At 39.8% G+C, this 15,100-nt stretch overlaps 1 protein-coding gene across 3 annotated transcripts in view; it reads left to right on the top strand.

Moving 5' to 3' along the window:
• The window catches only part of LOC115027346 (apoptosis-stimulating of p53 protein 1-like), a 51,179-nt gene that overhangs the window by 3,311 nt on the left and 32,768 nt on the right, over positions 1 to 15,100 (top strand). For all 3 annotated transcript variants that reach the window (XM_029460622.1, XM_029460621.1, XM_029460620.1), the window contains exons 2-4: positions 10,549 to 10,696; positions 13,077 to 13,184; positions 14,885 to 14,946. In XM_029460622.1, the coding sequence (XP_029316482.1) occupies positions 10,549 to 10,696; positions 13,077 to 13,184; positions 14,885 to 14,946 (318 nt within the window). The remainder of the gene's footprint in view (positions 1 to 10,548; positions 10,697 to 13,076; positions 13,185 to 14,884; positions 14,947 to 15,100) is intronic.

Genomic DNA, 15,100 nt, shown 5'->3' with positions numbered 1-15,100 from the left:
TTTGCTAGTGGTGATATGTATTGATGCTTTCACTTCGGATCGCTGACAATTGAATTGTTAAATACAGGACTGTCTCAGAAAATTAGAATATTGTGATAAAGTTCTTTATTTTCTGTAATGCAATTAAAAAAACAAAAATGTCATACATTCTGGATTCATTACAAATCAACTGAAATATTGCAAGCCTTTTATTATTTTAATATTGCTGATTATGGCATACAGCTTAAGAAAACTCAAATATCCTATCTCTAAATATTAGAATATCATGAAAAAGTATACTAGTAGGGTGTTCAACGAATCACTTGAATCGTCTAATTAACTCGAAACACCTGCAAGGGTTTCCTGAGCCTTGAAAAACACTCAGCTTGGTTCAGTAAACTAAATCACAAGTATGGGGAAGACTGCTGATCTGACTGCTGTCCAGAGGACCATCATTGACACCCTCCATCAGGAGGGTAAGACACAAAAAGAAATTTCTCAAAGAGCAAGCTGTTCACAGAGTGCAGTTTCAAAGCACATCCACAAAAAGTCTGTTGGAAGGGGGAAATGTGGCAGGAAACGCTGCACAACCAAGAGAGATGAGCGCAGCCTTAACAGCATTGTGAAGAAGAGTCGCTTCCAGAATTTGGGGGAGCTTCAAAGACAGTGGACTGAAGCTGGAGTCCAGGTATCAAAAGCCACTGTTCACAGACGTGTCCGGGAAATGGGCTACAATAGCCGTATTCCCATGGTCAAGCCACTTCTGAACTCAAGACAACGGAAGAAGCGTCTGACTTGGGCTATGGAAAAGAAGCACTGGACAGTTGCAGAGTGGTCCAAAGTCCTCTTTTCAGACGAAAGCAAGTTTTGTATTTCATTTGGAAGTCAAGGCGCCAGAGTCTGGAGAAAGGCTGGAGAGGAGCAAAATCCAAGTTGCTTGAAATCCAGTGTGAAGTTCCCACAGTCAGCGATGGTTTGGGGAGCCATGTCAGCTGCTGGTGTTGGTCCACTGTGTTTCATCAAGCCCAGAGTAAATGCAGCTGTGTACCAAGAGATTTTAGAGCACTACCTGCTTCCGTCTGCTGAAAAGCTCTATGGAGATGAGGAATTCATTTTCCAGCATGATCTGGCACCTGCCCACAGTGCCAAAACCACCAGTAACTGGTGTACTGACCATGGCATTACTGTCCTCGATTGGCCTGCCAATTCCCCTGACCTGAACCCCATAGAGAATATGTGGGGTATTGTGAAGAAGAAGCTGAAAGACACCAGACCCAACAATGCTAATGAGCTAAAGGCCGCTATTGAAGCATCCTGGGCATCCATAACACCTCAGCAATGCCACAGGCTGATTGCCTCCATGCCACGCCGCATTGATGCAGTAATCCGTGCAAAAGGATTCCCAACCAAGTACTGAGTGCATTAATGGACATTTTCAAATGTTTGATTTTGTTTCGCTGTTATAAATCTTTTTTTTTTACTTGGTCTGAGGAACTATTCTAATTTTTTGAGATAGGATTTTTGAGTTTTCTTAAGCTGTAAGCCATAATCAGCAATATTAAAATAATAAAAGGCTTGCAATATTTCAGTTGATTTGTAATGAATCCAGAATGCATGACATTTTTGTTTTTTTAATTGCATTACAGAAAATAAAGAACTTTATCACAATATTCTAATTTTCTGAGACAGTCCTGTATATGGATCCATATCGATGGAGCGTGACACTCCAAATGTCTGCATATGAATGCAGAATCTGTTGGCAACGGGACAAGATTTTGGAAGTATTGGAAGCGTTCTCGTTTCCAATCTTAGTCCGTTTGTAGTCTGAGTATTATCAGAGAGAAGAAAAAGTGCAATCTCAAAACCCATCTGTTGTCTCTGACGATGATTTAGCTTTTTATTAGCTTGTATACTGGCTACTTGTGAAGCAATCAGGTCATGACGTCGCATCTTAACTTCATTTTGACATTTATCATGTGCTGTTTCGTGCAGAAACCTGTGCTAAAATATGAGAGATAATTAACTGTAGCAGCTGCAATGTCATTTGTAAATTGAAAATATGTGGCTAATTTTGTAAGTCTTGTGAAGATTGGTTAAAAGCAAGAAAACACATCACTGCTTTCAGCTAATTGCTAACAACAGTATGCCAACATGCTTCTGTTTAGTAGTTTAATGTTTACCATGCTCACCTTTCAGTGTGTTCACTTGGTAATGTTTGATAATTAGCACTAAACACAAAGTGAGGCAGAGGCGTTCATTTAGCAGCTGTTTGCTGATAAACAGTATAAGTATAATACAGCTGAAAAGTCCTGAAAACATCAACTTAAACCAGGCAATGTAAACCTCTCAACATTCTCTACACGTATCACTGTCAGACTTTTATTAAACGTTCTTCAATATAACTGAAATTAAGATTGCAACAGAGCAACAGAATGAAGGTTATGTTCCACACACAAGCCTTTTACAGTTAATCCTACAGTAAACATGGATGTGTGTGTGTACCAAATTTCATGGGAACTTATTGTCAAGACATTTTACCCAAAACCACAAACGTGAACCTCATGGTGGCACTAGAGCAGGGGTGGGGAACCTCCGGCCTCGGTAATTCGTAAAATGCACGCAAAAAAAATCCACTAGAAAAAAAAACTAGAAGCCAATATTTTAAACGGGCGACTGACTGTTTTTCCTGGCCAAGGTCAGGGTTCTTGAACACAACACGAGTGGAACATGTCATCACGTGGTCACGTCATGTCAAACTTCAATATTAAACGAGACATCATTGACATCAGTGAACGCAGCGCGGCGAGTGTAAACAAGAAAAAGGTGGATGCGGAATGTCACACTTTCCAGGAGAAATGGACGAACGATTATTTCTTTGTGGAAGTAAAAGGCCAGTGTGCCTAGTTTGTGCGTAGTTGTAGTTGTAGACTAGTTTGTGCGGACGCGCTTGCGGTGATGAAAAATAATCTCAAGCGTCATTACTGCACGAAACATGCCGAACTGCACGAGCTGAAAGGACGAGTGCGTTTGGATAAAGTTAACGCTCTTTGGCGGAGTTTGGCCCAACAAGCAGCTCTCTGCAGAGCGGAACATACAAACATGTAAAGATAGATCGGTAGACCACCACACCAAGAACAGACTATTCCACCACTGCTGTGCAATTATCACTGCCATTTACAATACTCACTTTATTTTCTATCATCAACCACTTGGTACTTATATTATTTTTTATTCTAATTATTGCGTACTGCCACTTTACTTCATATGTTCTTTTGCTGTGACAAGATACATTTCCCCGTTGTGGGACTAATAAAGGATTTCTGATTTCTGATAAAACAGAAAGATACATGGATAAAAAAGTAGATTTTTTGCACAGCATAAAAGAAAAGTGAAATGAATGGGCTGTGTCTTAAAAACAATTGCAGAGGTTATGAGTTCAATAATTAGTACGGCCCTCGAAGGATGTTGTAAAAAATAAAAAGGCCCTTGGAAAAAGGTTCCCCACCCCTGCATGAGAGGAAAAGTCAGGTGATCACCAAAGTAAGATTCATCATCTGAGAGATACTGAAAATACTGTGAGATACCTGGGCTGAATATCTACAGTACACACACACACACACACACACACACACACACACACACAAACCCAATATACATCAGTCCTTTATGATGTTCAGGCCATTTTAGCACCAACTCAGCAATCTTCTGGACATTTGATATTATGGACTTGTCTCTTTTGTCGACAGTGACTTCAGCCTGAGATGGTCCAGAACTTATGGGAAATGGTGTTTGTTGAAGGTCGTTAAAAACAGAAATAGTAAATAATGATATTGAATCGTTGTAAACATGTTCCAAAGTTGGATGCTTTTGTTATTAGCTCTGTTACACATGTACACACGTACAAAATGGGCTTTTAAAGATTTTCTTACTTCTGGAACAGAAGCTGGAAGTGTTGGTGTGACTGCAGCCTTCTATACAGCCGGTGACAGCTGGTGACAGCTGATGAGCATGGTGTCATGCCCATGTGACTTGTTCAGCACTCATAGTATGCCATAGCAGCAAGACACACATTCACTGTGGTCAGCTGACCTGATTTTCCTCTACAAAAAACCCAAACTGTTCCAAATGTACTGGTTTTTTTTCTAACTTTAATATATATATTCTTAATTACAGTTTGAACTCAGTGTGTGTATGTGTGTGTGTGTGTGTGTGTGTGTGTGTGTGTGTGTGTGTGTGTGTGTGTGTGTGTGTGTGTGTGTGTGTGTGTGTGTGTGTGTGTGTGTGTGTGTGTGAGAATCTGACTCTCTGTAACAGTATGTGGTTGTATTATCTGCAGTGGGTGGACGTACAGTGCTGTCCCTTTGAAGAACTTGGAAGAACATTTTGTTTATAACAGTCCAAGTTCCTGCACACACACACACACACACACACACACACACACACATGCACAAACGCTCTTACAAGGCAGTATATCTTAATTTCCTCTGAGGGCCATAAGAATAAATATGAGTGTGTCCCTCGACCATTGTTTCTCTGATAAACTCAATTTACTGTTTTGATATGAATATAATGATAATCGTTACCCCACCCTAAAATGGCTAAAGATCCTCCAGATTCCTTTTCCCCCTAATTTCTTTAAATGAAATCAGTGATGTGCTTTAGGTAAATGTCATGGTTTAGTGCTGCGTCTCCTGGACATAAGTCAGTCAGATCCAGCAACAAGTAATTGACTGAAGATGTACTATCGTGTGTGTGTGTGTGTGTGTGCGTGTGTGTGTGTGTGTGTGCGTGTGCGTGTGCGTGTGCGTGTGTGTGTGTGTGTGTGTGAGCAGCAGCGACAAAGAGGCCCAGGGGGACGAGAACAGAAAACAAAAAGAAAAAGAGATTAACTTGTTTCTTATTGTTGGTGTGTTGACAAATGTATGTAGTAAGTATACAGGGCATATTAATGTTATGACGAAGACAGTAATTCATAGTCATGATATCACACGTCTTCTGTTGCACCTCTCCTGTATATCCTGTTTACTTTGCACTGTCTACTGATTTTATGTGTGTGTGTGTGTGTGTGTGTGTGTGTGTGTGTGTGTGTGCGTGTGCGTGCATGTGTGTGTGTGTGTGTGTGTGTGTGTAACAGTGCAGTCATGCTGCTGTATATCAGTGTAGCCTCTCTAATCTCCCCTCCAGCTTCACCACTGCTGCTTCTGGACAGCTTCACTTCCCACCACAATAACCAATCAGTATATTTATATTTATAACATAATATTAGTGCGGATACTTGTGTCGATATTTAGAATATAAAGTAGTAATGTTTTCATGATTATTATTTTTTCCGGTACATTCCTTAGTCCACTCATAACTGGTGCGTAATGTCAAAAAAGGCTGTTTGTCATTTATCAGACGCTCTCATCCGAGCGACTTACAGTGAACTAAGTACAGGGACAGTCCGTCGGGAGCCACTACACCACCACCAGCACGTTCTACAGTAATTGTCCCTGAAACATATACTACATACAATAAAAGCACTGTTAGAAATAGTTAGATGCTCTGCTTATTGTTTCCTACAATATATTTATCAGGCATAATCAAGACATGATTACATTCAAATCAAAAGCTCATGAATCATCATGCATCGTGTTTACAAGTAGTCGTTGAACAAAGTACCTTATAATGTTTCAGTATTGGGCCATTAAGGATTTAGTAAATGAAGGTGTCAGTGTTGACCCTAAGTGACCTAGCTGGCTCCAGCTCTGCTGGACTTCTTTAAGACTCGACCACACAGTTGTCCCATGCTCAGACTATTCAAGAAGTTAGTAGTTTTATAATCTACATCTCTATCTGGTGATTTGTGGACTACTGCATGACTTATTGAACATTATTCTATAAATGGAAAATATTGACATTTGGTGTCAGGCAACTTTAAGACTATTTAAAGTATAGTATATAGTATACACTTAGAATACACTTGACGAGTTGATTTCTTTGCAGCTGCAAATATGCCGGCTACATTAACATTTAATTTATATAACGCTTTTCAAGGTACACAAAGACGCTTAATAACAATCTACTCCCACTATAGACACAGGCAGGAAAAGTGTCCAGATTCCCTTATTTATCTCCCACCATCCTCCCCTTCTCACCCTCTCTCCTTATATCTACTGAAAGGCGACTCCCCCTCTCCCCTCCTCCCTCACTGACACTCTCTTATATTTGTATTTCCTACCTTGCACACACACACTCTGACATTCAAACACACTTTCTCCTAACAAGACACCACTTACTCTATCTGACACCACTAATTATCTTATTACCAAACAGTCTCATGCACACGTACACGCATACACACACCGTGTGTGTGTTGGGTCGATGGTTTTCCAATGAAGCGTTTCTTTGGGTTGGTGTTGGAGCGACTGGTGTTTATGTCTAAGAACCTCAAACTGAGTCAATGCCACAAACAGAAGAAGAAGCTCAGAACCAGGAAAACCAAACCATCGGTGAGTGAGGACTAAACAGCTTTGCTTTATTTTGAGTCAGATATATTTACAGTATATATATCACTAAAAGATTGGTTCTTGCATTAGTGAGGTTTTGTTTTCTTTTGTAGAAGTACTTTTACCAACACAATTGGTCAAATGAACATTACAGTGACATGCAGTGTATGCTAGGAAAGTGCAGTTTGTGTGGGAGTTTACTGTTGCTTAGTTCCAGGCTGGGTTTTAGTTCAGAGGCTCTATGCCCACCACTGTGCCATCTCACCACCATCCCCTAAAAGGAACACACTGTTAAATCCCCCTGGAGTAACTAATAAAATGAGCATTGATGTGGTTTTTGTAGACACACTAACAGGGAAGAGTAGGCTGTTTGTCCCTCTTGCCTACACAGATTCTCCCTCTCTCCCTCTGTGTGACTATCTCTTTCTCCCTCTCTAATGCCTAAAATAGCCAGAGTCAGTCCATTCGGCACCAGGGGCAATTTAGGAACCACAACCCAATCGGTCTCTGTGTCTACGTGTTTCTGTGAGTCCTGTTCACTGATAGACAGAAAGACGTCCTCATTGTGAGTCCATTATGTTCAAATGTACAATGTTCAGAACTAGAATGCACTGGTGACTTAAGTTTGTCATGATTAACAGAACGTTCTTAAATTGATATTTTATGATTTGTTCTGTGATGTATTCTTAATATCTATTATACATGCCTAGATATGGACACGTTCAGTCTTATTCTAGTTAGTTCCCTGCACATAATGAAATACCTACAGGATATGCTGGTAATGGTAGGCATCCAACGACAACATAAGGTTTGGTGCTTAAGTCTGGCCTGCTTTTGACCGATATACTCTGGTCTATCTTTGGAGGGTTTTCAGGTGATATACAGTATTGTAATCTATACTGTAGTGGCCTGTCCACAGTGGGTGTTAACAGCAGGTTGAGCTTCTAAAATGAATTAGGAGGAATGTAATGTATCAGCCTCAGTGTCCGTGTGCTGGTATTGTGCATGCTGACTCACTGTCATGACTTACTCTCCACTTGAACAGAACAGAGCCTTGTACACTTGTACTTCTCTTTATATGACAAGTCAAAATGTCTGCTTTGATAAAGGGTATATACATAGTTAATTTACACAAGTCATCATTTCACAAATATCAAATTGGATCAATTGTGTACAGATAGCGCTTCATAGTGGAGGTGCCCAATATCATTTATCAGCTTGTAGGCATCAATAGTTTGAAGTAGAAGAAGTAATTCATGTTTAACTCCTTTAATGATTGTTAACACTTGGAAATAGTATGGGAATAAATCAGGATACTGAAAAACAATAGATTTGTCATACATCTGCACAATGCAGCTCATTTATGTTACAAAAGGTGAAGGCTCTCATCCCAGACTCCTCCTGTCCACGTGTTGAAATGTCCTTGAGAAAGAACCCAAATCAGATGACGCAGGGATGACGCAGGCCAACTCAGACAAAAAGTCAATAGCATTTTCCATTGGATTTTGGATTATTGTGGAACATAAAATCTGTGGTGATTGTTATGTTCTGCAGGATAATCTTCACAAATAAACAACCTCTGTAGTCCCATTCACACACTTGTTAGCAACCGCCTTTTTTAAGACACGTAAAAGCTTCCAAATGGAGTTGGGTATTTACTGTCGTATTTAATGTTGTAGAACAAAACATTCAAATCTCTTAAGATTGCGTTTACCACAAACCTTATTTCAGGCATCTAACCAAAAACATATTCAAAAAACAAATTGACTTTTAGACTTGGGAACTGGAAGTTTGAAAATGCTAAGTCATTTCTGGGCTTTAGGACTCATTCCTGCAGCACTTTATTGCTCCCAATAATGAGGCCAGTGCCTTTCATGGGAGCTCTGCCACTATTGGTGTGGGTGTGGGTGTGTGTGTGGTGTGGGTGTGTGTGTGTGTGTGTGTGTGTGTGTGTGTGTGTGTGTGTGTGTGTGTGTGTGTGTGTGGCAAATGTCAAGTACTTTTGGTAAAGTTCTACGAGAATGCAGTCCAGTGAAATGAAGAACATCAGAGGGTGTCCAGCTCAGGTTTGACCCTTTTCATCTTGCTATTGTACTTCTGTTACAGAGAATACAACCACAGTAGGGGTCGTATGTTTTGATCGTCAAGTTGTGTTTGTGTTCCACGTACATAATGATCCAGCATCCCATTTAGTACTTCTAACAATTCCAGTTTAATTCATTTCAATTTTATGTGCCTGTTTCTCACACAGCTAAACTTTTCCCGCTGTTCTCCTACCACTGGCCCTCTATGATGGTGCCGGATATTAGAACATGTGCTGCATTTTCAGTGACTATTTTGGATAGCGTTTTTAGGGATTTATGTGTATCTTGTTGATATCTGCCTCAAAGGAGAAAAGCACTCTCAATGATTTGATTATATAAAACACCCTTTCATCTCTGCCAACAGTCCTTCAGTGTAACAAATGTGGTTTTCTACCATGTAAAGCAGAAACATTACAGCCCTCGTGAGGCCACGATTAGCCTACTTTAAATGATTTGTGGACTATTAAAACCCCTGCTGTGTCTGCAGGGTTTGCTTGTGAGTGTGTATGTATGTGTGTTTGTTTGTTTTTCTATGTGTATTTGTGTGTGTCTAATCCAAGCTTTAGAGAATGTGTCCATGCTGTCCGTGTCCGTCTGCATGCAAGCACAGATTATTACTTCACATGATCTGGGACAGGTGTATAGAATACTGTGGATTAGTGTACAGTGTATATTTTGAGTGTGTCTGCCTTTGAATGTGGACAGTGGACTGTGTGTGTGTGTGTGTGTGTGTGTGTGTGTGTGTGTGTGTGTGTGTGTGTGTGTGTGTGTGTGTGGAGGGAGAGAAAGAGAGAGAAAAAGCAACATAGAGATTAAAAGTGTATCTGTATCCGTGTGTGTGTGTGTGTGTGTGTGTGTGTGTGTGTGTGTTCCTATCCCAGATTACCCTAAATGTATCTTTTAACTGCCGACTGACTATCTGACATGACATGGAGTGGAGCAGTGACATTGGCAATGACATCACTGCCGATAACACAGGATGTCCTTTTCTGATTTCTATTTTAATCTTTTGCCTGCAGAATTTGGAGGATTTGATAACAAAAAATGATTTCAGAGGAGATCACTCCTGCCCAGCTGATACTTTGTAGTTATGTATTGCTTTTTCAGTTTGTCATGTTAAAAGGGATAAACCAAACTGAAAACTTCACAGTCATAATGTTGGCAATATTACACAATACTATACCGTATACGTCTGAACTAAACTAACTGAAGAGTTTAATAAACCTGATTTTGGAACCTCTCTGACTGATATGGAGAGATAAGATCAATAACATTTTTATTTTATTACTTTTAGTTAAACCTTTGTCCTAAGCCCAGAGGGAATTGTATGTGTGTGTCCGTGTGTATACAAGCAGTTATTGATGGGTAATTAAAGCGGTGATCAATGTGTTGTTCAGTCAGACGGATGTTGTTACAAACTGCTGGTATCAGCGTCTGTTGAACAAAGCGCTTCTTTTCTCTTCCCACAGATCTCAACGGCCTTCTTATCACTTGATAGTATGTAGTATCTTGATGACTTGAAGGATAATCAGATCAATATTCACATCTTCAGCTAAGGTTTCTATGTTGCTTTCCAGGCCAAGTTGCCTTAAACCTCCCGGGTGTCAGTGGGCTGGTCCTGATTGGACTTCATGCAGTTTCTGTTGGTCTATGTGGCTGTGCAGACACGCTGCATTCACAAACACTTTGTTTGTTAATGTACCTCAATGTATCTTCAGCTCTCTGCTGGTCTGTCTTTATGTGTTCATCTTGATTTTGCACTTTAATCTGTGATCATGTTGCTTCTTGTTACTGAGATTGGAACATGACTGAGTCCGTTATCATTGACAACATTGATTTATTGGTTAACCAATTGTTAGCAAAGCTTATTAGATAATCATATCTGATCCCAATCAGCAATCGGTGAAAAATACTTCATGCTCATTTTCCAGAAGTGCTAATGTGATAAACATTAAGACATTTTAAGACATTTGGTATTTTTGTTTCTATGGTTACAGGTGATCCTGACGGTTTACCTCAATGACACCCAGCAGATGCTAACTGAGGTCCCAGTTACTCCGGCAACCAGAGTGATTGACGTTGTTGAATACTGCAAAGAAGCCGGAGAGGGGGAGTGTCACCTGGCTGAGGTGTGGAATGGGCACGGTGAGTCCTTCCGAGAATTAAGAATTCAACTCATATGACTCTAATATAGTATTCAACACAGTTTGGGCCTCATGCAGCGTTGTATATTATTAGCATAGGTTGCGCCCTCTAAACACTATTTAAGAGTCGGTGTTGTGCCATGTGCAAATTCCTCTGGCACATGGCAGTAATTGGAGAGATTCCATTAAAACTGGCTGTAAAAAGAACTTCAGCAGCAGTGAAATTGAAGAACTGTAAACATGTAAAGTAAACAAGTAAACATGTGACTTTACAGAGAGTCAGTACTTGTGTTACAGGATTATATGATATTCATGCGTTTTTATGTTGCTCAAATTAAAAAGTTATGTTTCCTTGTGCTGATCAAACTATTTGTGAAATATGAAAAGAAGATGTTTTTTTCTTATCTTGGTAAGAGTACTCCCGACTACTCGTACAATTAAGTCAGACAACAGGTGAATCCCAGAAGTCAGTTGGTACGTAGTATATAAGTGGAGATGTTGTTCTTACATAACTTCCTGCATGAGGCCCACGTTGTATTTGTGTGGGAGTCGATATATCTACATATTCCTCATTGTTAGTTTGTAGAACATTGATACAGTGAAGCATGAACCCATCAATGTTCCTTTAACACAGTATGATGATAATAATTAATATGTTCTACATGCAGACATCTACATGCTCACACACAATACTCCACCATGTCCATTACTAATATGATTACTATGGACACTCTTTAACAGTCTTTTTGAGCATTAGAGTATTACATGATTATAATGACAGTGTGACTCGGTGCTTTGAAGCTGATTATAAACACAGTCAGAACCATATCACTGCTACACCTCGTGGAATCAATAGAGTGCTAAGTGTCTACTGTGTCCTGCATCCCTACGCAAACTTGAATAGACCAGTCCGTCACATGCAGACACTGAGAGCTACTGTGTCCATTAAAGCGTGGCCTACATTCGTTCAATCATAGCAATGCACACGACAACACAGTGTGTTTGTGTAGCTCTGTGGTGTGACTGAGAGGTCAGACAGGCTATAAATGGCTCTAATGCTACACTGTTTCTCAGAGGGTGACGCTGTGAAGCAGCACATAATAAATGGTGCTTTAAATTGTGTTGCTTGTGTGACGAGAGGCCATGCCTCAAGGCCACAAGTGACCTCACGACTGGTGTGTGTGTGTGGCCACTAAGCCATTGTCTACATGTGTGTGTGTGTTTTGTTAGTCGGGGTGGGAATCAAGATTCTTAGCTTCTGAAATTCTAACTCTATTTACAACTTGTTTTGTTCTACAAAAGAACTTAAATGTTTCTACTGGTGGACAGTAATCCTACACACAAGGTCAAAGTAGTGTCAATTATTAATCATTATTGTGGGACATACAAATTACATGTTATTTTGTGAACAATTTATTTTTGAAATTGGCAAATGTGTGAGAAAAGAAAGTCAACTAGCTTAAGCCTGGCATATAACACGCATAATATGTAGAATTCAAACTTGTTATTAAGTCACTAAGAATTGAGAAATACTATACTATATTTTATTTGTGCAAGTTTAGCATGAATAGTTGTTGCCTTTGTGTGTTTACATTATTGCAATCAGTTGAAATCACTTTTTCTAATATGGAATCTCCATAATCTTATACACACTTTACTCTGCATGCGTGCCATCATTTGCCACGCCACCTTTAATAGTGCACAGCTGACTGGAGGAGCTCCTGAAGTTAGTGTGGAATCGTCATAGCAAACACATTACACCTAATTGTTTGCTATGGATTGATGTATTTTGCTGGGAGAATATTGCTGCTGAATTTCTGAAAAGACTAGAATACAAAGACATTTCCTTCTTTTCAGATTCTCTGCTTTAATCATTTAAATGTTTAAATATTCACAGACATTTATAGATTATAGATATAGATAGAGTTATAGATAAAGAATATTCCAATACATTTTACAGTGTCAGACATAAATGTATTGTTTGTGAATACAGGTGGATCTACAATTTAGTTTAGTTTTTTTTTGCAGGGGTGGATTAAACCCTAATGAATAGTTCATTCATGAATGAATAATGAATCATTTGAAGATTGACTGACCTTCTGACAGGACAGTGCGACATAATGACAGAAACAGAGGAGACTCATTGAAATTTCAAATCAATGTCATCCAAAGCAGATCAAAATAGTTGAAAGATCATTCCATAAATTCACTTATAACTCAAATCATCTCGTAAAACACTTCTTGAATTTTAAGATGTGTTTTACAAGATAATATGATTTTAGCCATGATAAGTGAATGAATATAATCATCTAATTTATAAATCACAGCAAGGCTCAATCTAATAGCTTGGCTCACCTTTTGTCACCCTCTGTCTCCTCCAGAGCGTGTTCTCCCTCAGGAGGTGTTATTGTTGGATCTTCTCCAGCAGTGGGGAGCCAGGAGGCCAGAGGTCAGCTTCTACTTAAGACACTGCCCCTCCTGGACACAAGGTACATCAAAACAAACCCACAAACATACAAGCCGATTACACCCAAACATCTTATATAAGTATAATAGCTGACTGACAAGAACAGCTTTCAAATAGATTCATTTTCTTCCAATATTGATCATCATTAATTCACATGTAGAAGACACACACAGAACCAGTGGTGTGTGTGAGGTGTAGAGGTGAGTTCAGGGGCTCGGTCAGTAATTAGCCAGATAAGATGATTAGTGTTACATAACATGACCAGGGTAAACCAGACAGAGGGCATACAAAGGTTTGCTCTGCTGCAGAGATACAGTGTTCGATGATATTCTGCCAAAATAGCAGTTTCCCCCATTCATTAAAACCCCATTATTACCATATGCTTGAGCTATGTATTAATAACACTATTTTAGCCAGATTTGTTTAAACTTCACAGTCATAGTTTTCACATGTGTCTGTTTTGATTGATTACTCTAATATCTGAGCTTTAGTATATGTATCTGAACCTTTATTTAAATGCTACACCTGCTCTCATCTATCAAACCTTCTGTCGACGATGAACAGATTTTAGAGCAAATGTCTATCCCTGTCATTTCCCATCCAGTCACAGTTCATGTGCCAGCAGATCTGTACTAGGTTCAGGAGCAGCAGGGTGAGATCAGAGTCAGTTCATTTGCTGCTGTGGAGAGAAGAAACTGCTTTCCCCTGGACCCTCAGTTCCCCCTACAGCAGCAAACTGTCCTTGCAGTTTGCTGCCAACTTGTCTTTGGCTCTTCGCCTAATATCATAAAACAAACTTCTTAAACTAACTGGTCTCCATGGAGCAGAGCAGCACATTACCCTCATGTACTACTTCTCCCAGGCTAATAACGCTCTGCCCTCAGTGGCTCGTTGAAGGTGCCTGTGGCGAGTTTGCACCTCCCACACAAGGACACCACCTTCCTCTTCCGCTGCTCTCCGACCAAATAATCATCTCCGTAATGGAGAGGGGTACCTTTGTAATCGGATGCAACAGAGGTAATTCATCATAAGTGAATCCTGGCCCACCACAACTAATGATGCAATATTTCTTCCTGTTACATATATGACTCTTGAATATTAGCACGCTATTTTAACTGTCCTAGTGTAATAGATTCCCTTTTCAAATCTACAGGAATTAAATAAATTAAATTCAAGTGAATGTAAATTGTGTTTTAAATTCTGTATTGATTGGCAGATACTAATTCATCAGCTCAAGCACTGCACTGACTGCTCTATTGACTGGAGGTGAAACTTGGAGCTGGCTGGGATTAGCCCAGATTGAGCCTGTCTGGTTTTAGTGGAATTAAAACGAAAGAGGCTATTTATAGATTATACACAGAGAGAAAGGCAGAGCTAGGTATAGATAAGATGAGGGAGATTCCACTTGTTTCACTTTTTTTCTCTGATATGTTTTGGATCTTCTGTGGGAAACATATAGCAGTGCATATAAAGTCAAAGAAGTCAGTCTTATTGCAACACCTTGTCCTCTGTGTTTCAGGGCTATTATAGCTGGCAAGTTGCCAACAACGTCCTCTGTATCCTTAGCAGGAATACATTGATATGAAATATATAAAAATATATACGTACAATATGAACAATTCTAAAACGGTTGATTGGTTAGGGTTGTAAGTAACAATAAAGGCCAAGACTAAACAAGAATATTTCATGCTTAGATCCTTTTCATTGTTCATCTGTATGCAGGAAGTCCGCAGCCTTTGGAGCCGAGCTGGACCACAGAAGCAACAGAGAGTGCTAATGACAAGGTAGACACACACACAAACACACACACACACACACACACACACACACACATACACACACACACACACACACACACACACACGCGCACACACACACACACACACACACACACACACACACACACACACTGGAGCAGGGCTTGGTTGGGCTGAGGGA

The sequence above is a fragment of the Cottoperca gobio genome, chromosome 22 (genome assembly GCF_900634415.1).
Source record: "Cottoperca gobio chromosome 22, fCotGob3.1, whole genome shotgun sequence".
NCBI lineage: Eukaryota > Metazoa > Chordata > Actinopteri > Perciformes > Bovichtidae > Cottoperca > Cottoperca gobio.
Note: the sequence above shows the minus strand (reverse complement) of the source record. Positions and strands in the feature narration are given on the sequence as shown.